The sequence below is a fragment of the Protobothrops mucrosquamatus genome, unplaced genomic scaffold (genome assembly GCF_001527695.2).
Source record: "Protobothrops mucrosquamatus isolate PMUCROS unplaced genomic scaffold, P.Mucros_1.0 scaffold167, whole genome shotgun sequence".
NCBI lineage: Eukaryota > Metazoa > Chordata > Lepidosauria > Squamata > Viperidae > Protobothrops > Protobothrops mucrosquamatus.
In genome coordinates, this window is record NW_015386529.1 from 154,394 (window position 1) to 178,680 (window position 24,287).

At 36.2% G+C, this 24,287-nt stretch overlaps 1 protein-coding gene across 1 annotated transcript in view; it reads left to right on the plus strand.

The window, feature by feature from the left end:
* Positions 1–22,361, plus strand: part of MET (MET proto-oncogene, receptor tyrosine kinase) — a 117,154-nt gene extending 94,793 nt beyond the window's left edge. Inside the window, exons 15-23 of the mRNA XM_015813552.2 lie at positions 2,178–2,337; positions 3,738–3,878; positions 8,564–8,794; positions 9,329–9,409; positions 10,050–10,231; positions 11,396–11,505; positions 18,572–18,737; positions 19,957–20,093; positions 20,188–22,361. Coding sequence (XP_015669038.2) covers positions 2,178–2,337; positions 3,738–3,878; positions 8,564–8,794; positions 9,329–9,409; positions 10,050–10,231; positions 11,396–11,505; positions 18,572–18,737; positions 19,957–20,093; positions 20,188–20,398 — 1,419 coding nt within the window. The 3' untranslated portion in view covers positions 20,399–22,361. The remainder of the gene's footprint in view (positions 1–2,177; positions 2,338–3,737; positions 3,879–8,563; positions 8,795–9,328; positions 9,410–10,049; positions 10,232–11,395; positions 11,506–18,571; positions 18,738–19,956; positions 20,094–20,187) is intronic.
* Positions 22,362–24,287: the final 1,926 nt, after the last annotated feature.

The window sequence follows — 24,287 nt, forward strand, 5'->3', positions numbered from 1 at the left end:
AGATCACTCTCACAGTTACTACTTGAGCCAGCTACCACCTATTCTATACTTGTACATTTGTTTTTTCCTGCCTAAGTGCAGGACCTTACTTTTCTCACCACTGAGCTGCATCTTGTTGGATAGGGCCCAATGCTGAAGTCTGTCAAGATTCTTCTGAATCTTGAGTCCATTTTGCAAAGTGCTGACAATTCTTCCCAGTTTGGTGTCATCTGCAAATTTGATGAGTTCCCCTTCTATCCCCTCATCTAGATCATTTATGAAGATGTTGAAGAGCACTTGAGGAACCCCATGGCATGCTTCCTTCTATGTAGACGTAGTTCCATTAAGACTACATGCTGAGTACAGTTGATCAGTCAACTGCAAATCCATCTGGTGGTGATGCTGTCTATCCCACATTGTTCTATTTTATCAAGAACTAGCTTGTGGTCTACTTTGTCACATGCCTTACTGAAGTCCAAGTAAAGTATATCCACAGCATTTCCCTGATCCACTAATTTAGTCACTTTATCAAAGAAGGCAGTAAGATTTGTCTGGCATGTTTTCTTTTTAACAGACCCATGCTGGCTTTTAGTGATTGCCCTGTTCATTTCTAAGGACTCACAAATCTCCTGCTTGATTTTCTTTTCCAGGATTTTCCCAGGTATTGATGTCAAGTGATTAGTCTATACAGTAGTTTCCTGGATCCTCTTTTTCCCCTTCTTGAATATTGGAATGACATCAGTTCTTTTCAAATTCTCTGGCAGTTCCCCCCTGCTCCAGGAGCTCTAAAAGATTTTGTTCAGTGGTTCTGAGATCACATCACCCAGCATTTTCAGTATCCTGGGATGTAAACCATCTGGTCCTGGCAATTTGAACTTTTCTAAAGTGGATAGGTGTTTTCTTTTTACCAGCTTCTTAGGACACAATGATAGAATAAATTCTATGGAAAATTGCAAGAAATACTAAATGCAGTACTAGGAATGGGATGGTTAAAATGGCAAAATTGAAGAAATGAAGGAACCTCTGTTTACAAGATGATTTGGTTATGCCATGTTACTGCCTGCTTAACTCAAACACATATTTTTCTAGGACTGTGTATCTTCTGTAAGATTCTGCCAACAGGATACAACAACAAGGACGTACTTTAGATAGGAAGCATCTTTCCCACTTCAGATATTAATACCGCACACACCTCTAACAAAGCCCATAATAGTTAAAAGCAATGGCTTTCTGTGATAAAAATTTGTCTGTAGAGACTGGCATTGAGAAAGCATGAGTAGATGATAGATGCCTTTGAATTATGGCTATGGAGACAGTTATTATGAACATCCTGGACTATATATATGAATGCAAGCAGATGGTGGAAAGTGTTTGGCAAGGTTGAGAGAAGTAAAAAAAAAAAGATAATGGATCAGGTAGATTGCTGACATCAAAGATATTATTGGAATGTCTTTGGAAGAGTTACAAGTTACTAGTAAAAATAATTCAGAATGGAAAATATTTCTTCATATAGTTGGCAGGAACTGAATCCAACTTGATAACAACTAACTAAATTCCAGTAATTACTGTATAAGACTGATAGCATTTTTTACCAACAACAGAACAAATGATTTGAGTACCAAAAGCTGTCTCCTATTGTAATCTTAAGGAATGTTATAAGCTATTGTGAAGTACAGAGAATGGCATAGTTTAAAATTAATCAGTGACTTCTTACAGAAATGATCACATTGTTAATTTGGTGAGCTACCTATAAAGCAAATAAATCAATATGAAATATTTATTCAGATAACTGAATAAATGTTTAGACAATTTTTTTCTTATCTGCAGAATTGAGCAAACATCTTGAATAAGTCCCATTACTCAGTGAACTTATTGCATGCTGCATTATTCTTTGCTAAGCAGGGAATCATTGAGCCAGCAGACAAAGGCAGATATAAATATTCTTCCTCATCCTCATGCTTCCTTATTAATTTTGACATTTTTCCTGGGTCAGAATAAGAGAATAAGAGCTACTGATAGCAGACATAAAGAACAAGTAGAACTTGTAGTGGATGTGTGATAAAATGTGTATTATTGGTGAAACCAATGCCTGCCCAACTTCCACAAATAAATTATGCTGATTTTTTTGTCATTGTTGCTACATATATGTGTGTGTGTGTTAGTACATTTTTGAGTTTTTAAATCTATCTTTCTTTCAGTGGAAGAAAGAAATTTCATCAACAGTTATTGGAAAAGTAATGATTCAACCAGACTCAAATTTCACAGGACTCATTGCAGGCATTGTGGCAACAACATTTTTTCTCTCGCTGTTAGCATTTGGATTTCTCTTTTGGAGAAAAAAGAAAAAGCAAATCAAAGGTGATGATCATTAATACTTCCCTAGAGTTTATTTAAAACTGCAGTAATTCTTACTCAGCTAAAATATATTCCATGAGGTAAGAGGGTTAACCAAATCCGCATTTTCTATTAGTGTTGAAGAAATTATAAATAATAAGAAAGCTCTCTTTAGCAAATGAAAACGCTTTCCTAACAAACAGAAAGATTTGCAGAAAAAAATGTGCTCAATTCTTTGCATCTGTCTCCCCTATAAAAGATACAGGACAGATTACCTGAGCCTATATTAACTTTCTCAGGGAGGGATTTGGAACAGCTAATACAGATAATAGGCATGTGGATGGTGGTGTCAGCACTGTATTCTTGGATTAATAAACAAAAATAATTAACAAAATTCCTCATCAAAAGCTCTTTAATAAATTTAGTGACCTTTGAATAACTTGACTCATGCTTTTATAGATTATTAATTGGTTTAAAAAACAAAAAATAAAAAGTAGGAATAAGTGAGCACTGTTCTGTATGGAGGGTAGAAAGAAGTATAGTTGTTGAAGGATCTGTGTTCAGACTATTTAACTTATTCATAGATGACTTTAACTTGGGTGTAAACAGTTTCTTGGCCATGTTTGCAGATAATAATGAATAAGATATGCAGAATAGTAAAAAAACAAAAGTGAGCTAATCCAGTAGGAATTCTTCAAATTAGCTTAATGGTCAAATAAATAGTAGAAGCAATTCCATTTTAGTACAATAAGCATAGGATGAAGAAAAAGGGTAGAAAAGGGCAGTCCAAGTAACCAGACAGATTAAACCCTTAACCCGTTAGGAATTTTTTATCTTAGAAAAAAAGGTTACAAAGGGAAGATATGATTGGTCCATACAATCATGAATGACACGGCAAGTCATGTGTAGTACTAGAGATGATTCCCTCTCCCCCCCAAAAAAAAACCACTACAAAAAGGAAGCATCCAATGAAGCTGATTGGAAGGCAGTTTAAAACATGAGGAAGCATTTGTTCATATAATGTATGAGTGATAAAGTAGATGTCAGTGTTTGTAAATAATCTCTGTGGAATTCATTGCTACATAATGTGATGTTCATTAACCTAAATAACTATAAATTCATGGAGGACAGGTCTATCAAAAACTCTAGGTCTTGAAAACTCTGTTTTCTCTAGGTTGCCTTCTTCCTGCAAGCAATCCAGAGTCATCTACTTGACCATTGTTACAAACAAAATGCTGGATTAAGATAAACCTTGGCCTAATCCAATATATGGTTTTGATTGGAAAGATGAGATATTTTAAGAATAATAAGAATTATTGTTTGTTCCATTAATAATAATAATAATAGAAACATCAGGGTTTTTTTTGTAATAATAGAAACATCAGGGTTTTTTTTTGTAATATTGACATTCTTTCTTCTATAAGATTTAGGTGGAGAGATTGTTCGCTATGATGGAAGAGTACACACTCCTCATTTGGACAGGCTTGTGAGTGCAAGGAGTGTAAGTCCTACAACTGAATTGGTGTCAAGTGAGTCTGTAGACTATAGATCAACTTTTTTGGAAGGTACAATATTACCATTTTTCTCATTAATAAATAGAAAAGGATTGCCAAATGTTAAGCTATGTTGTTTCTATAATGAGATATACAATAGTATCTTTTCATTTGTCTTAGAAAGATTTGTTGTATTAGGTAACATGATTTTTGTTACATAATACTGATAGTGTTACCTAGTTAGGTAATAAAAGTTCTGCAAGAAAACAAACAAACTCAGAGAGCACTAAGGACCCCACTGTTGCATATTTCTGAAAGTCTGTAACATGCTGAATCTGTTATAAAACCAACAATCCTCCTACTTGTCTTCATTAATATTATGATTTTCCCCTTTTAATGATTTTCATATCCACAATGTAAAGACGCTAATGATGAGAATAGCGAACCAATTCTTGCTGTAATTTCTATGAGAATGCTACCTCAAACAACAATCTTCTGCAGATTTTATGTAATTCAGATATAATTGTTTAAAACTGCTATGTTTCCCCGAAAGTAAGACCTACCGTGAAAATAAGCTTGATTTTGGGGGGTGGGCCTAATATAAGCTCTACTCCAAAAATAAGCCCTAGTTTTGGGGTGAGGCACACACCTAAAAATCAAAGGGGGGGTGGAGCCTTACCTTGCAGCCAGGCCTCTCCTCACCGGCCCACTTCTTCTGCGGCATCCCTAGGCCTGCGTTTCGTAGTCAAGAGGCCTTTCCGGGAGGCCTCTGCAGAGGCCTTCCGGAAAGGCCTGACTGCAAAATGTAGGCCCGAGCTCCATTCTGAGCTGCAGAATGAAGCTGCTCCTTCAGCCGCAGAAGTGGACCGGCTGGGTGGGGCTGTCAGTGCTGGAGGTGAGTGAAAAAGACACCCCTGAAAATAAGACTTGGTGCCTCTTTCGGAGGCAAAAAAAAAGTAAGACCTGGTCTTATTTTCGGGGAAATACGGTACTTAGCAGATTTCCATCATCATACAGCCTGAATCCATGCCCCTCTCTATTTCTTCTTTTTTTCTTTTGATTGCCAGTATATTACTAGTATATTTGATTGCTAGTATATTGATGCCATCCGAGGTGAAATTTTAATTTGTGCAATAGGGCCATTCCTTATCTTTTTTCCACCAAATTCACCAAAATGTTCCCTCTTTTTATATCCATTCTCTGTGATAACTTCAGATAATATATCTTCACAACCTAGTAAGAAGTTTATACAAAGAGTATTATAATTTACTCATGTAGCCTTTCTCTCATACACTGCCTCCAGAAGTGCATGAAGTCAATGGTGAACTTGTGACCTTTCACAATACTCATATTCAAAGACTTTTGCAATTTGTGAAATTTTGGACTCCTCTTTTATGCTGTCATGATCATATACAGGTAGTCCTCGAGTTACGAGTGTATGAAGCCTGCACATTCCATTCGTAACTCGGAAACTTGTGCGAGTGAATCTCATATCTTGAATGAGATCACTCCCTGCTCGTTAACATGTGCGCAACTTGTTAAATGAACATGAGGTATCTCAGGGTGGGGAAGGCCATGGAGGGCCTAGTGATGGAACAGATCCCCAAGGCCTCCCTGACTCACTAAGATACTTCATGCTTTCCCCTCCCTTCATGCTGCGCTGGATTCACCTTGAAAAGATCCATCTCCTCTCTGCCGCCACTGCTGCTGCTGCCTGGATCTGAGGCTGGGAGGCATTTCTGCATGCCTCCAGAGGCCGGATCCAGGCGTTAGAGGCCGTTTTCAGGCTGATGCTGCCTGGAAGTGAGGCTGGGGGAACGTCCGCATGCCTCCAGGCATCATAGGTCTTTTTCAGATTACTGTCGCCCAGATCTGAGGCTGGGGAATGCTTCCACGGCCCTCCGGAAGTGGCAGCAGCCTGGAAAAGGCCTCAGGTGGCAGCGGCCTGGAAAAGGCCTCCGGTGTCCAAATCAGGCATCCAGAGGGCCACAGAAGTGTCCCCCCGGCCTCAGATCTCAGCGACAGTGGCCTGGAAAAGGCCTCTGGTGCCCAGATCGGGCATCCAGAAGGCCGCGGAACTGTCCCCCATTCTAGTGTTACTTTAGTCCTCCATTCTCTGCAAACTCACTGAAGGCCTGGAGCAGTCAAGAAAGCGAAGGATCTCGAACTTGGGTGAGTATTGAAGGCCTAGTGCCTAGAGAGACCCGGGGCGGGGGTGGGGAGAGAGGGAATAACCAGGGTAGCAGTGCCACTGCGGTCACTCGTAAGGGTGAGCGACTGCCGTGGTGCCACAATATTAATAATTTCAGGATTTGCTCGTAAGTACTAGGGGGCGCTTATTATGTAACTTCGAACGTTTGCTAAAGGAACGCTCGCAACTTGGGGACTACCTGTAAATCTCAGTATCAGCATCTTAATTTGTAGAGGGGTAGTAATGTGAACTGTCCATGCACCTGCAGGATGTCTTTGAAAAATTCCAAGTAATTCTAGGACATTATCCATCTTAAGGCTGCTTCATAACACCATTTTTCTTACATATATGAAAAAAGAATAACACTTAAATTAGTGCTGCTGAATACATGAAGCAACATGTCAGGTTGTATCAAAGTTCAATAAAGCAACAGCCAATCAAAGAAAAATACCTGTTGTAAACTGAGATATGTGACTTAAGATCAGAACTATTTGTGCTAAACCTGAGAATACTTATTCCAAGATGTAAAGCATTCAAAACACTGAGGCTGCAACCTCTTTCAGAGTCTTGGCAAGGCTGCTTCATGGATTTTTCCAAATGTTCTACTTGCCAAATAAAGTGGCTATGAATGCACACACATGTAATGACAAGGTATAAAAATACTTGAGGTACTTGGCTGAGCACTGCATAGAAAGCAGTTATCTCAATGCTTCAAGAAGGTGCTTCACAAGTGAGCTTTGTAAAGTGCCTTTTTAAATGCTTTGCACAGTGCTAGTGATGCATCAGATCAGGCATATGCAATCATTTAGGCATACTATAAACAGGTCAGTATATGTATAACAGTGGCCTTTCTCTAAACTCTGGAACTGCTAACCTAAACTCTGTTTAAGTAAAAATAAGATTAATATATGAGTAGCACATCCTGGTCTTATTTGAACATAAATGGCTAAGAAGAGAGTACTTTCTGTTTACAAGTATATCTCAACATAGGTAAGAATGCTTTTATGTCCTTGTAAGAAATGTTCACATTGATTGCTGAACTGTACGTCACACAAACTAAACATTTCCTGACAGCATTATAATAGACCAAATATTTGGACTACAATTATATGTCTGTACACACACACACACACACACACATACACACACACCAGGTACTTGCAGCAAAATAAACATAAATAGAATTCAGTCAATAACATTGAGAACAGTCTTCTCAGATCCAAGTATAATCGAGATGTGTTAATTGAAACTTCCGGAATTCTTAGAAATTGAACCACGTACTGGGAGATGAAGGATTTAAGAATTGAGAGTTGAGGGACCCTAGTTTGGAGAATGCTAATCTAGACAATGAAGCAATGATTATTTAGGTTTTGGATATCAAAAATTATTACCTTCCAATTGTAAGAAGAGATGGCATACAAAGTTAGTAAATTAAATAAATAATGCAATAAGTTAAATAAATACAAATACAATAATCAGCATACTATTATGCTAGAGCACTTCCTGGTGCATTGTGTCTGCAATAATAAAATATCCACCTCAGCTCTACCAGAACAAGGTCTCATTTAAAGATTCTCCATTGTTTGCTAAGAAAGGGAAAGAGACCCACACATTTCCTAGGCTTTGTTATCAACCATTTCCTTGGATTCAAAGTAATGAGAATAGCAGTGTTTTGTTTAGACACATTTTTATTCTGCTAACTTGTCTATGCAAATTCATGAAGATTGATGTCTGATCAACCCTATACATTATGGTTCTTAAACAAAAATAGTAAATGCATTTACTGTACTTAAACATGTTAAATATTAAAAATTCAGGAAATGAATCATAAAAGTCAATTTCCTATTTGAATATTTACCTCTTGATAAATATAGTTACAATAATTTGGAAAGTATTAAGCAGATTTTAAACTGTTCACTAAATAATAATTTGAAAATAACCAATATCCTTTGTCATTTCTTTCTTCTCTTCTCTAATGTGTAATGTCTGTTTCTGTAAAATTACTACAAATTCAGATTGTTTTTGTTACAATTTTGAGCTTGGTTCAAAATACAAAATTGTTAGGAAATTCTACAAAAGAAAATATGGTTTGCACCATGGCAATTCCGATTAAGGTTTGCAGTAGAACACTATGTTTATGAGAGTTGGGATGTCAATTAGTGTTTAAAACTAGTTTTATATAAATGGTGTGAAGAAAATATTACCCCAACAAATGAAAGACAAATTATAGTATATAACGGTTTGCTTTGCAAGCCATATTCTCTTGGTCTATAAGGGCTTCTGATTCTGTTTCCAGGCTTAGCTCCACCATTTTAAATGAATCCTGCAAGTCAGATATTCCTGTAGGATCATTATGAAAAGTTCTCTCTCAAGGGCATAGCTATTGTGTATCTCAAGTTACAGATAAGCTGGTTCTTGTTAGGATTATTGTTATTGTTTTAGCAATCATGTGTTACATTATGTAATAAGGTGAAAAATAAATTTTAAAATGAAAACTAAACAGATAAAAGCAAGTCTTTCTGTGGCAGAATTTGCTGTTGACAAAGATGTTTACATTTTCTTATAGACCAGTTTCCAACTTTATCTCAGAATGGATCTTGCAGGCCAACCCAATATCCTCATGTGGACCTATCTCCCATTCTGTCCACTGGAGACTCCGATTTAGCTAGTCCATTGTTACAGACTAATGTTCGCATTGACATCAGTGCCTTAAATCCAGATCTGGTCAAAGAAGTTGAGCATGTTGTTATTGGTGCTGATAATATGATTGTGCACTTCAGTGAAGTAATAGGAAGAGGTAGGTGTCTCAATTGTATTTTATATTTACACATTTAATTTCAAAAATTTGGCTTTATCCCTGCTTATGTTAGGATGCTGAATCATTCAATCTTATGCAATTTTATCTGAAAATACATTCCATTGGGGACTTCCCAAAAAATCATTCAATGCATCAGAGAGTATATCCAACATCAGAAATCACTTATTTGCACACAGGAAAACTTCAAGAGTTATATTTCTAAGGTTAGGAATGTCTGATATTGTAAACATCCAAAGGAAGATGTGCCAATGGAAGGGTGATGGATCTAGTAGATTTAGATTTAATATGTTTCTGTCTCCAGCAGAACTCTTGAAATATCAGAGCTTTCAACTGGAAAAATCATTGTTTTATCATTTTTTGGCTGTGTCGCTGCATTGTTCTGAGCAGCTCAGAATGATTTCTGAAAGAATCCGGGACAAGTTTCTTTCCCTCAGCACTTAATCACTCTCAAAATATAAAGACAGCTCCAGAGAAATCAGTAGAAATTGGACTTGTGATATTTTCTCTTTGCAGGGCATTTTGGATGTGTTTATCATGGAACTTTATTGGATACTGATGGCAAGAAAATTCATTGTGCAGTGAAATCCTTGAACAGTGAGCCTCATAATATTTTATTCTGTATCATTGTATTTTCACTGACTAAACTATATTTGTTGAGCCATGATTATTTTTATCAAGTTAAGTGTCTTTGTGTAGCTTGCAGAAATTTTATTCCATACAATTTACAATGTCCATATGGAAGAATGCTCATCATTTTTGTCCACATAATAAATAAAAGATTAAAGGAAAGAGAGAAAAATTGTGGTTTCATTTTACCACTGGACTAGCTTATGTTCACTTTATATGAGTGAGACAGTTGGAAAACAGCAGGACTTAATTGGCACAAACTATTAATAACATTCTTTTAGTTCGACAGATGGAGCATTTCTATATATTGTTATTAACATGTGAAAAAGGAAGAGAAAGGAACTATGTTGCTAAAATTTGTTAAATACATTCCAGATAACACTCTTCCAGCTCATTTGCTTATAGATAGGCAGCATCTAGCCCTGCAAATACCTGGATATAATTTTGAGAATACATACCTAAATTTCAATGTGTTTTATTATAACCTTATTAGGATTATAAAGGAGTAATACTAAGGATCTATATTTGTTCCTTTCATTAAAATGTATTTAAAATACATTAGAAATTATATGTATATTTATTAAAAAATTGTTGCTACATTTTTCAGGAATTACAGATTTGGATGAAGTAGCTCAATTCTTAAAAGAAGGAATTATAATGAAGGATTTCACTCATCCCAATGTCCTGTCACTACTTGGAATTTGCTTGCCTAATGAAGGTTCTCCTTTGGTGGTGCTTCCTTATATGAAACATGGAGATCTTCGAAACTTCATTAGAAATGAATCTCATGTATGTGTATTATGGGATGTTCAGTAGTGATACAGTTAGGCAGTTATATATTATTACAGTTCTGCTGTCTGAAAGTATAAATTGGTGGATCAATTATTACTTTGAAATATGGTATTTTTAATCAGAATTTAATGAAGTTGCATTACACATTTTACATAAAAATAATTGATCATTGAAAAATACAAAAAAACTACCTGAATCAAAGGATTTATGTGTAGGATTTATTTTATTTTATTTATTAAATTTTTATGCCACCCATCTCCTCTACAAAGCGACTCTGGGTGGGCATTTGGACCTGGATGATCAGAATTCCTGTCTGGAGGAGTGTAAGGAATCTGAATTTTTGTTCTTTGGTTTCTTGTACGTTGCTTATAGATTTACTGTTGAAGTTGAAGGGAGATGGGCTGGGCTTATAAACATTTTCAAATATGTAGACAATTTTTTTTAAAGCAATGTGCCATGTTCAGACCTTAATATCCCGGTAATCCTGGGAAAACTCTGTAATCATTGAGCTCTGCTGAGATTGCTATCTGATTCTGGTAGTTTCCCATTTATCTTTGCCATAGGCAATTCTTTATAATTAAAATAAACAAAATATAAAAATTACAGTACAAACATTCTGTTGTTTAAGTAAACTAATAATTAATGTTCACCCTAGTTTTGAAAGAAACATACCAATATTTTAAGCCTTAAGTTTCATAGGTAGCTTTATTAGTAAGGTCTAAAAACGTGCTCTGCCAGTTAAAATAGCAATCCTATGCACATTCAATTACAATTTTTTTTAATAATTCTGTAATGAAATATTCCTTCTTAATATATATTATATATATAAAAATCACTGTGTAATAACAACAAAATGGTATCTAAAACTTAGGTTATCACATATTTCAACACTTCTTGCAATCAGTTAATTTCATCTAGATTTCATTGTATACATGCTATATAATCAAATAAATACTTAAATTTATTCAATATTTTGTTTCCTTAGTTACTAATGCAACTTTAGGATCAGGAAAACTATGTTTGAATGTAGAACCTTTCAATATTAAAATGAAGACTAAGTTTGATTTCATCAATTACAGTTTGATTTCATCAATTATATTTATAACTGAAAGTCATTCTTCACTGCATTGTTTTAACTACTAACACGTCCATAATTTTCAGAATCCAACAGTGAAGGATCTGATTGGATTTGGTCTACAAGTAGCAAAAGGGATGAAATATCTTGCAAGCAAAAAGTTTGTCCATAGAGATTTAGCAGCAAGAAATTGTATGTAAGTACAGATTAACTTTTTTCTCACATTATTTCTAGTGATTAAGGCACCAGAACAGAAGCCAGGAGATTGTTTTAATCTCACCTTAGTGATATAACTCAGCTGAGTGATTTTGAGACAGTTACTCTCAGCTCAACTCACCTCATGGGGCAGTTATGGGAAAAATAGGAATACAAAGGAAGATTTAGATCTGTTCGCTGCCTTGAGTTATTTATTTAAAAAAAATGAGGGTGGGATTAAAATAGCGCCATCTGGAAAAAAAGTTCATTCCATTTATACCATTTTATTTCTTATTTCTGTAATGTTTCTTTTTAATATGAAACTTAGAACTTTATCTATAATGTTCCTATAGATCAGGGGTGTCAAACTGCAGGTCCACGGGCCAGATGCGTCATGCCAAAACCGCATTGCCGGCAATGGAAAAAAAGTCATCATACATCGCGACACGTCACGTGATGTTGCGAGTTTGACACCCCTACTATAGATAAATGTTTCTCAGTTTTTGCAACTTTTAAGATACGTGGACTTTAGTTCCCAGAATTCTCCGGTCAGTATGTCTTAAAGATTTTTAATCTGAAAGTTGCCAAGGCCGAAAAACATTGCTACAGATGTTTACAACTGCTGAATATCACTGAGAGAGTTGCATTATTTATGTGGTATAGGAAACACCATTACATTCAATTTTACTTACTCTTAGGAATTTTTTCTTTCTATGCAGGATTCTGAGGTTGAAATTGTTCTGCTTTGAGGAGCATCCTTTCTATAAATCAATGTTCAATGTTGGTTTTCTCTGAGAAGGCATTATTTCCATGTTTTCTGTTGCATTTTTACAGGTTTCCTTTGTTCCTGAAATATCATTTGATTATATCACAATAACATGCTTAATGTTAACATACCTACATACATTCTAAAGATATGTTTTCCTTTAAAAAACAGTTTTTAATCTGATCAATTTAATAAATGTCTATTCTTGGAAGGATGATTTAATGAATTTTACAATCCAGGAAACAAAATGGCATGAAAAAACTACATACAGAAGGAAGTTTCTCTATAGATCAAAAGAAAACAAAATTATTTAACTTACACTTTTTAAAAGAAACAAAGGAAAATAGAAAACAAAAAGATAAACTATTAAATAACAAAATTAACATGACTTGGCCCAGCTCCATTTTTAAAGGCAGGTAATCCCCAAGTTACAAGCGTTCACGTAACGCTCGTTCAAGGTTACACTAGCACCCCCTAGTGTTTACAAGAAAATCCAAAAATTACGAATGTTGCCGCACCGCGGCAGTTGTTCGCCCTTACAAACGACTGAAGAGGCTCTGCTAAATTTACTCTATTCCCTCCCCCACTCCCCATAACTGCTTCCCCCTCCCTTCCAGCTGCTCCGGACTCACCTTGAGAAGAGCTGTCTCCTCTCTGCCACGATTTCTGCCTTTGAGGGAGAGGAGAGTCAATGGAAGCTCCTGGGTGCCGTAATATCGCATGAGTTCAGGCACCAATCCTCTTTTTCAGAGAATGGGTGCCTGAACTCTCGCGAGATCACGGACCCAAGAAACTTTCATTTTTGGCACAAACTCTGTGCCTGTCTCCTGCTCTCCCCCAACTCCTTTCCGCCACCACTGGAATACTTTTTATCTGAATGGAGACCTTGGGGAGATCTGGATGGTATTATGGTAATAAACAAGCCAGCTAAGAATCAACACCAATAAAACCTACCATATACAAAGAGCTTGGGGAGTATAACATGTAAAAAACCAGAAAAAAGTTAAGGAAATGATTGGTCCATTAGTGGGAGAAAGTGGCAAGAAGGTGACAAGCAACAGGAAGAAAGCATAACTACTTAACTCGTTTTTTGCATCTGTCATTACACAAAGGGAAAAAACAGTCCAACCTATCAAAAACAGTACCATAAAAAAACAGATTAGAAACACAAAATGATAAGTGAGCACCTGTCCACCCTAGACGAGTTCAAATCACCAGGACCAAATGAATTATACTCCAAGGTTCTGAAGGAACTGGCAGATGTGATCTCAGAACCACTGAACTATATCTTTTAAAGATCCTGGAGCACTGGGGAACTACCAGAGGACTGGAAAAGAGCTGATGTAGTTCCCATCTTCAAAAAAGGGGAAAAAATGGATCCATGAAACTACAGACCTATCAGCCTGACCTCAATATCTGGAAAGACTCTGGAAAAGATAATCAAGCAACGAATCAGCGAACATCTAGAGGCAAACAAAGTCATTACCAAAAGCCAACATGGGTTTGTCAAAAACAGATCATGCCAGACAAATCTTATTGCATTCTTTGACCAGCTGACAAAATTAGTGGACCAGACGAATGCTGTGGATATAATTTACTTGGACTTCAGTAAGGCATTTGATAAAGTAGACCACATGATAAGATGCTGTAGAAAATGATAAGATACTGTAGAAAAATGATACTGCATGATAAGATACTGTAGAAAAATGTGGGTTAGACAGCATCACCACTAGATGGATTCGTAGTTGGCTGACCACTCAGCATGTGGTCCTCAATGGAACTGCATCTACATGGAGGGAAGTGTGTAGTGGGGTGCCCCAGGGTTCTGTTCTGGGCCCAGTGCTCTTCAACATCTTCATCAATGATTTGGATAAGGGGTTAGGGTTAGGGTTAGGGTTAGATTTGCAGATGACACCAAGCTGGTGTGAATAGCCAACACTCCAGAAGATAGGCTTAAGATACAGAAGGATCTTGACAGACTTGAACATTGGGCGCTATCTAACAAAATGAAATTCAGTGGTGAAAAAAGTAAGGTTCTATATTTAGGCAAGAAAAAACAAATGCACAGGTATAGTATAGGTGGTACTTTGCTCAATAGTAGCAACTGTGAGAGGGATCTCGGAGTCCTAGTGGACAATCACTTGAATATGAGCCAGCAGTGTGCTGCAGCTGCCAAAAAAGCCAACACACTATTAGGCTGCATTAACAGAGGAATAGAATCAAGATCACGTGAAGTGTTAATACCACTTTACAATGCCTTGGTAAAGCCACACTTGGAATACTGCATCCAGTTTTGGTCATCACGATGTAAAAAAGATGTTGAGACTCTAGAAAGAATACAGAGAAAAGCAACAAAGATGATTAGGGGACTGGAATTAGATATGTCTAGTTTAATGAAGAGAAGGACTAGGGGAGACATGATAGCGATGTTCCAATATCTCAAGGGTTGCCACAAAAAAGAGGGAGTCAACCTATTCTCAAAGCACCTGAAGGCAGGACAAGAAGCAACGGATGAAAACTAATCAAAGAGAGAAGCAACCTAGAACTAAGGAGACATTTCCTGACAGTTAGAACAATTAATCAGTGGAATAACCTGCCTCCAGAAGTGGTGAATGCTCCAATACTGGAAGTTTTTAAGAAGAGACTGGAGAGCCATTTGTCTGAAATGGTATAGGGCTTCCTGCCTGAGCATGGGGTTGGACTAGATGACCTCCAAGGTCCCTTCCAACTTTATTATTATGTAACACTGAGAACTGAGGAGATGTCCCTAAACACACAGCATGAATCATAAAGACATCAGGAAAACCAGATACATGCACTATCTGCTGAATGGAAGTTATAGTGGTCTCAACAGTAAAAAAAGAAAAAGACCAAGAAATGATCCAGTAACTCAAAACTAAGTCCAAAGAAGGTGTAATCATTGAAGATGTTAAAGTTTAACATTTAAAGTTTACAAAGGTTTAAAATCCTGCACCCTCTAATATGAGTTTGGGGGAAATAAAAATCTTGTTAAGATTACTGCATTTTTATTTTGGATGCAATCTTCGGAACTAAGGCAAAGGGTGCTTAATCTGACAGAGACTGTAATTTTCAACAGATAGTGATTATTAAATGTTAGTCCCAAGTACTGGTAGTCCTCAAGTTATAATGACTCATTTAGAGACCGTTCAAAGTTATAACAGCACTGAAAAAAAGTGACCTGGATTTTACACTCAGAACCATTGCAAGCATCCCCATAGCCACATGATCAAATTTTGGGTGTTTGGCAATTGGCATGTATTTATGACAGTTGCACTGTCTTGGTGTCAAGTGACCATCCCAGCCAGCTTCCAACAAACAAATGCAATGAGGGAAGCCAGATTCGCTTGACAACTGTAGTTATTCACTTAACAATGGGGCAAACTCACTTAACAGCTGCCTTTCTTAGCAATGGAAGTTTTGGGCTCAAATTGTCATAAGTCAAGGACTACCTGTACTCCATATATTATCACACATGCTTCACTCCTATCAAATATTTTTCTTATCACATCAATGACCAAGCAGAAACTTTCATAATTTAAGTTTATTCACTCTATCATATACTTTTTCTGAATTAACAGATTTACCATGACCTTTCTTTTTCATATAGTGCAGGGAGAGAACTGTGTTAATCAGCTGTGGGGGAAAAATAAATATCATAGAATTATGTAATTGAAACACAAGATCTGGCTTCTGTTAGTTACTTCTTCCTCAAATTTTCTGATATTTGCTGTCAGAATAAGAATTTTTACTCCAAGCAAAAGTTATGGGGAAAAAAAACTTGGTATCAGGATAACCAGACAGATTACTTTGTGTAATTATTCAGTACTTCAAGAGAAGTGAGAATCATTATGCCAATTCATCATTTGCATCATGAATTAATGAGCTTAGCATCAATTAGTCATAATTGTCCACAATTAAAACTTAATTTTATTATCCTAATGATCAATTATAACTTAAAAGTATTATCTCAACATGTGAAATTTAAATAGTATTACAATAAAGTTATGGCTACCCATTTGAAAAGAATTATGTGGCTGATTAATAATGTCAAGTATTAAATAAGTCAGCAAAAGTTACTATCAATTATATTGCAGATAAAAATAGTAATAAACATGAGCAATTTAATATTTTGATTATTTTTGAAAATGGTTTTTTAGAATTACAGAATTATCTGGCCATACACTCATTCTTATGTTACATTAAAGTGGAAAAATCAGGCTGTACAAGTCTCTTTTTTCCCCATGTTAATTCTTTTATTGCGTTATAAAATATGAATAATACATTATAGAATAGAAATAATACAGGTAGTCCTTGACTATCACAATTCATTTAGTGACCATTTGAAGTTACAACGGTACTGAAAAAAGTGACATAACCGTTTTTCACACAACTGTTGCAGCATCCCCATTGTCACATGATCAGTATTCAGATTCTTGGCAACTGGATGATATTTATGACGGTTGTAGTGTTCATGGGGAAACCCAATTCACTTAACAACTGTGTTACTAACATAACCGCAGTGATCCTTTGTGGCAAGAAAGTCACAAAATGGAGCAAAACTCACTTAACCAATGTCTCACTTAGCAACATAAATGTTGGGCTTAATTGTGGTCGTAAGTTGAGGACTACCTGTAAAAGAGTACAGAGGTATTTATGCAAAAATCAGGCTTAGGCTATCAACATTTCAGGTAGAAGAAAGTACAACATAAAAATTAGGTATCTCTAGAGGAGCTACTTTATTAAGGTAGGGTCAAATCTAGTTATTTACTGGCGTTCAATTCAACCCACTTTCTATAGGTGGTCCTTGTTTAATTGCCACTTTTTCAAACTTACAATTACACTGAACAAGTGGTAGTTATTACTGGACCTGCCATTGTGGCACCCCTGCAATCATACAATTGCAATTTGTGACCTGCCAGTTTCTTACAAGCAAACTCAATGGAGAACCAATCAGAAGTCAGGTTCACATGAGATCCTCATTTAATGACCTGCATGGTCCTCATTAATGCCATCACTGATGGATTGGCCATGTGGTTTTTAAATTTACAACTATGTGACTTAACGACAGAGTCTACAGTCCCAATTAACAGTGTGAAATGAGGACTACCTATATTTAATAACCACTATCTCTTCTAATACTAGTCTTGCATTTCAATCATGCTACTCTAGATTAGCTCTACCTATGTAAAAAGAGATAGGAAATAAGACAATAGAGAGAACCAGTTTATAAAGGTAGCAGATTAGCAACTGTCGTAATCCAACACTCCAAAATGAACAAGATTTGCAGGATCCAATCTGGGTCGGTCACCAGGACCAGAGGCTTAGTCTTTGGAGCTTTCAACTTGTGCTGGAACCCATTGTCAGGGAACTTCTCTCTACAAAATGTGTGCTTTGGGATACTCTATGCTAGCATTTATGTGCTGCCTGGTTGTGTGTGTGTTTTTTATTTGTTGATTGGGGTGTTGACGGCCGCTATTACGTGATTGGCTGTAATAGTGGCCATCAATCAACAAATAAGCCACACACAACCAGGCACCATGTAAATATTAGCATAGAATAGCCCAAAGCTCACATTCTGTAGAGAGACGTTCCCTGACAATGGGCTCCAGCATGAGTCCAAAGTTTGGAAAACTAAACCTCTGGTCCCAGTGACTGACCCAGATTGGATCCTGCAATGTTATCTTGGGATATGTATATTTATCTTCATTCGTGACAAGATTTATTAAAGACTAGCTGTACCCGGCCACGCGTTGCTGTGGCTCAGTCTGATTAGCGTGTATTGCTTTTACATCCAACAGATGGTGCTGTTTTTCAAAAACATGTTTTTACCTGTCACAGGTGTGACATCTATATAATAGTAGGTATATAAAAACACGCGCGTATTTGAATGCAACATTGTGTCAAAATTTCAAAGCAATCGGTGAAGAACTTTCGGAGATTTAAGATTTTGAACAAACGAACATTTACATTTTTATTTATATAGATAGATTTGTCATTGGAGCTAACCAAAGAAAATGGTAAAGTCTAGACTTTAGTTTATTTATAACTGCATTCTCTCTTCAGATGGAATCCTCTCTTAGCCTATTTTTGAAGAATACAGATATCTGTAAATAAACAATTGGTTGTTTACAAGCAACATTGCATTCAGGAAGGAATGGATGACTGTAAACGGAATGTTTGTTTATATTAACCATACAGTGTAAATTGGCTCCACAAATGTAAATTCTATCTTCTTAGCTCCAAATAATATTTTGTGTTTGTGTGTGTATTGTTTTTGTAGGCTGGATGAAAATTTCACAGTCAAGGTTGCTGATTTTGGACTTGCGAGAGATGTATACGATAAAGAGTACTACAGTGTACACAATAAAACAGGAGCAAAATTGCCAGTAAAATGGATGGCTTTAGAAAGTTTGCAAACCCAGAAGTTCACTACAAAATCAGATGTGGTAATATATTTATCATTATATGGGTCTTGCTGATTCTCCATACTTCAACAGATTACTGGAAATATCAAAGGAAAAGAATTATATAGTAGATTAATGCAAGAAAAAAAAACCTAAACCAAAACTAGCCTTTTTCTTAATTTGCAAATGTAAATGGGTATTATTATTTTTGTGTCTGTATTTCAGATGACCAAATCTTAAACCTACAACTAAGAAAACTTTCCAGTCTTAAAATACTAAGCTTGAATGATTCCTATGAAAAGCTTGATTGTGCTCACCCGATTTTGAAATTGTGTCCCCTTAACATATGGGTTTATAACTGCTCTCCATTTGAGAGCCATATCATGCTTCCTACAAGAGATTCAGAATCACGTAGAATTGTGTGTCTGGAACTTTTTTTCTTGGGAATCAATAGGTGGGACATAACTTTCAGAGCTAAAAGATTGAAATGAAAGTGTTAAATATCTGCAGGGTTATTTTGCTCTTAAGCTTTCCAGGCATTCCAAAGTGGCCATTTAACTCTAATGATCACAAAACAGATGTTGGTGGACCCTACTTTCTGCTTCTCTAGTTCATTTTCACCAATTCCGTTTTTCTTAAGACTTAAAACCCATTCTAAGTCATCTGTATGTTTGATAGATAAATGCCTATGTGTGTGTAGCTTACTGATTTTTTTTTCTTCATCAATTCCATACAACATTTTTTCAACAGGCTGTGTTTTATTCTTAGAAACCCCCTTTCCCCTTGAAATTTTATTTTGTTCTGGAGATTAATTTCTTATTTGCCCTTTATTGGCTTGAGGCCATTAACGCAAAAGATTACTTCTGTTTAGCATGGAAGAAATCCCAGATTCAATTACTATCTTTCTTCATAAAAAAAGTTAGGTAAAGAAAATCTGTCAAAATAGAGAATATTGGACTAGATGACTATAGCAGTTTTGTTGATGTAAACTGGAAGTGTATAACTTCCATCAGCTTGAGTTATTCACCTGGTTATGCATAGATAGATGGGACCAAGAAAATTTCAGGGAAACCATTTTAAAGGAGTATAATGACCACTTTACAAGACTTAAGATTTGCCCCTTAATTCTGTTCTCACAAATTCCCAAAAATCCAACAAGAGAACAAAATATTTGGCCTTGTCTTATTGATAATGTAGTATTTAGTTATGAATGCTTGTGGCTTTCTTTCTTATGGTTTGATTTTTATGTTCTTTTTGTTAGTGGTCCTTTGGTGTTTTACTTTGGGAGCTGATGACAAGAGGAGCACCTCCTTATCCCGATATAAGCTCTTTTGATATTACCGTTTACTTACTACAAGGAAGGAGGCTCTTGCAGCCTGAATACTGTCCTGATCCACTGTAAGAAAAGTCTAAAATACTTTCTAGAAATCTTGTAAAATCATGTTATTAAATGTAATAGATTAAAAATCACTCTTATGCTTTTTCATTGCAGATATGAAGTCATGCTCAAGTGTTGGCATCCAAAACCTGAACTACGGCCAGCCTTTTCTGAGTTAGTTTCAGATATATCCATGATCTTCTCCACTTTTATTGGGGAACATTATGTTCATGTGAATGCCACCTATGTCAATGTGAAATGTGTGGCACCATATCCATCTCTGCTGTCATCACAAGATAATATAGATAGAAATGCAGATACATGATGAAGTTCATTAAACTGTGCTAAAGGGAACAGGGCATAAATAATGGCCAACTACTTTTTAAGTGTTTTTCTGTGTGTGAAACCACTGCATATGTGTATATGTTGTTAAAATTGCACTATTTTGAGGCAACTCAGGTTGCTGAAATCTACAAGGTAAATGTTCGGATATAATTTTCAAGTGTTGTGGGCAATTGCGGTAACTACCATTGCAGTGGAAGTTCTTCATTTACTGCCAAATATCACTCACTGAACAATCTAGCTACTGTTATACTCTGCAGAACTGATGATTCAGAAATTTCTCAGTTATTTATAATACAAGACACTGAAAGAGTGAGTTGATATTATTAGTCAAGTGCTTTTCACCAAACTAAATAAATATGCAAATATGCACTTCATTATTGAAGTTTATTTGGTATAGCAGTTTATACTACTATATAAGTAGCCCAGATTCAATGGACATTAATTAGATAGTCCAGCTATCACTACACTGATTTTTAAAATAATTTTGTAATACTGATTGCAATACAACAGATAATTAGTATATCATATTACGAATGCACCAGAAATATACAGAGCATAATGAATATTTAAAGAAAATGTTTCTGTACTATGACAAAAATGAAATACTTCAGAAATTCCTTTACCCAGTAGGCTGAAGAGTATGTTAAGTATGTGGACAAAATTCCACATGAGGATACAGAACTGTGCAGGGAAGCAGTAAACATTTAGTAAAAGTGTCTCTGTGTGAGACAGCAGAAAAAAAGGTGAAGAGCTGGAATCAGGATGCTGGCCTATTCAGTCAAATGGAGTACATCTTTATATTACCTTACTGCTGCTAAATTCAGCTCCTCACACATTTAAACATGTTTTTGTTAAAAAATGAAATAAAAATCCTGTAAATACAGATCACAACTACTTGATGTTGTCAACTGGTTCTTAAGATTTTGACATGATGTAGGCCTTTCTGATGACCAAAATATTTTTTAATGTAATTTTTTTTTTAAAAAAGTTAATTTTTGACTGACCATCATATTGGTTCCTGTTCCTGTGGAATCCTGTGCATTCTACTGTATAGGCTATTTGATATAGAATCAACAGATAAGTGAGGAATGTTGGTGTGTGTATGTGTGTAAACCTTTCAAATCATTCTATTTTTATACTGATTTTTAATTAATTTTATAGATGGGTGTATAGATAAAAACTTGGCTAGCGTATAAAATATTGCACTGTGAACTCTTCAGAAATATTTTATCACAGCTTTTAATATTTGTAAAGTTGTTTAAAAACTCTAATCCTGTAAAGACTGGAAAGTCAAGAACTGTTGCAAACCACTTATAACCCAACTGTTTAATCTCCTTTTCTGGAATCAGACATATTTTAATATCTTTGAGGAGACAGTACTTATAAAGAAGCCAAATTACACAGGAGATTTATTATTCCAGAGAAAGGATACCACACTAACAGTTTTATGATGTGAATGGAGTGGTAAGCAAACTACTTGCTGATAATACTGGATTATATTGAACTGCCACATCCATTTCAGTAGCAAATACTTCATGTCTGCTGACAAAGCAATATTACTTGTAAAAGGCCTTAGCACAAAAACATAATTCTCCTTCAGGCAAAGAGAAAAAAATGCTTGAAGGTTAAGGCAAATTATTATACCATAGTTTAATGTTGATTATATAAACCTACAAACACAAGGAATACAGGGTGCAGGGTTGAAATATTGTAATATTTATGTGGTAAAATTAATACCATGTCTGGGACCCATGTAAATAATGTCCAATTGTTGTAGGGATTTGATGTTTTACATTCATATACTTGCCAATAGGATAAATGGTACTTACCTTTTTAATTGTGATACCTAGTAAAAAATAAAACATTTGTATATTGGCTATTTGTGAAGTTATGTCTGTATTTATAATAGGTACATATATGTAAATATAGTTGATTATGTCAAGACTTGAATTTACAATCTTTCTTGAAAATGTAAAAAGTATAGGCAAGATAAGATTTTGGATGATTTTCACCTTTTAACTGGGCAGAAGCAGTTGTGTTGTGATTGAAACAAAAAGTAGCAAAGGTGGCCAGCTCTAGGACACATCCATCATCTGGCTATTGACATATTGTCTGAGCTAAGATTACAGAGTTCCATGCTATGCTATTACGGTTGCAACCATATGATTGATGAGAATTACGTGCCATCAAGTCCTTGTCAACTCCTAGTGCATACATATTTTTCTCCATGATGATCTGTCATAACCTAGTACAGTATATAAGAAATATCGTCACCATGATATTGACAGTGAAACTACACAATATATACTTGACAGGTAGACCTGTGAAGCAATATTACTATAATTCTAAACACACTTTCAAGAAAATATTTAATAAAACTAGACAAAGTGCTGTTAAGCATGGCTAACTTATGATTATTTTATTATATAGGTATGGTGCTCAGTCTGGGTGAGTTCATGCATTATGGCATAGCACATAATGTGGGAGCTCAGGCAATTCTAAGTTATTATGTGCTTTTTATGCTTATTACTGAAGAATTCAAACATTCAGAAGACTTGATTACATACAATGAAGCCTAAATAGAAATGATTCAACATTAGGAATTTCCATGCTAACTAAATTATTAATGCCAAAGAAAACAGGAAATTTAACTACTGTTAATTACTATGTAACTTAGTAATCTGGCTAAGCCTCAGATGAAGACACACACTGCATAGATAAAAATCTGAATCTTAACATCAATGGACCCTACATGCACAAAGAATATACATATACATATACATCAGCAGGCTAATCAACCCAACATGTATTAACAATTGCATTTATCAACATATTATTTCTGTATGGTGGGACATCCTGAAGGCGCAGGGATCTGATTAAATGGAGCCCAAACTCGTACTGATTTGTTTTCATACTGTTGGAAATAATCAGCAACATTACAGTTCTTGCCCAAAACATGGTTGGTTGCATTCTGGTTGTCAGTTTGGCTTATCTTGCTGCTGAGCCCTTCAGATCAAGATCATCTTGCTCAATGGTGTACCATAGTTTGAAGTAATCTAGCTCATGCCAGGAAACCATACATGATGGATTGCTCTTTGCTCTTTTGTAATGAAAGATAAGAATCATTAAAATGGAAGAAACAATTTGGATTTTGAAAGTGATGAGCAATCTGAAAAATTCAGGGACTTTTCCCACTAGCACACAACCATTTACCAATCAAGAAAGATGCATTCTTGCCTCTGTTCCCCCACAAACCCTACTAGGCTGCCTCATTTTGATAGGGGATGGGTGTTCCTGAGAGAAATAAGTGAAAAATGTAGGGAGTGTATAACAAGTATAACATTCTAGCACAGTGGTTCTCAACCTTTTTAATGCCGCGACCCCAACCGGTCGTAAGTCGAGGACTAAACCGGTCGTAAGTCGAGGACTAAACCGGTCGTAAGTCGAGGACTAAACCGGTCGTAAGTCGAGGACTACCCGACCGGTCGTAAGTCGAGGACTTTCCCTGCCCGGGAGCGCCGCGCATGCGTGGTTCCACCCCCTGCGCCGGCCGAGGCGTAGCTGGCAAGCGGCAGAGACGGAGCAGGCCGACCACCAGCTGGCCCAGCCCAAGGGAGGTAAGGCACCCGCCGGAAAAGGGGGGGAAATGGCGGACAAAAAAAATGGCGGACAGCCTTGCTTGGCGACCCCCATAAAATGGTCGATCGACCCCAAATGGGGTCCCGACCCACAGGTTGAGAACCACTGTTCTAGCATAAGACAAGAAGGTCATCCCAGCTACCCAACTAAAGCAAGCAGGCATGTATATTGGGCAGATGCTTTAGTGAGAAACAGCTTCTAGTGACAATAGCAAAGGCATAATTTCAGAG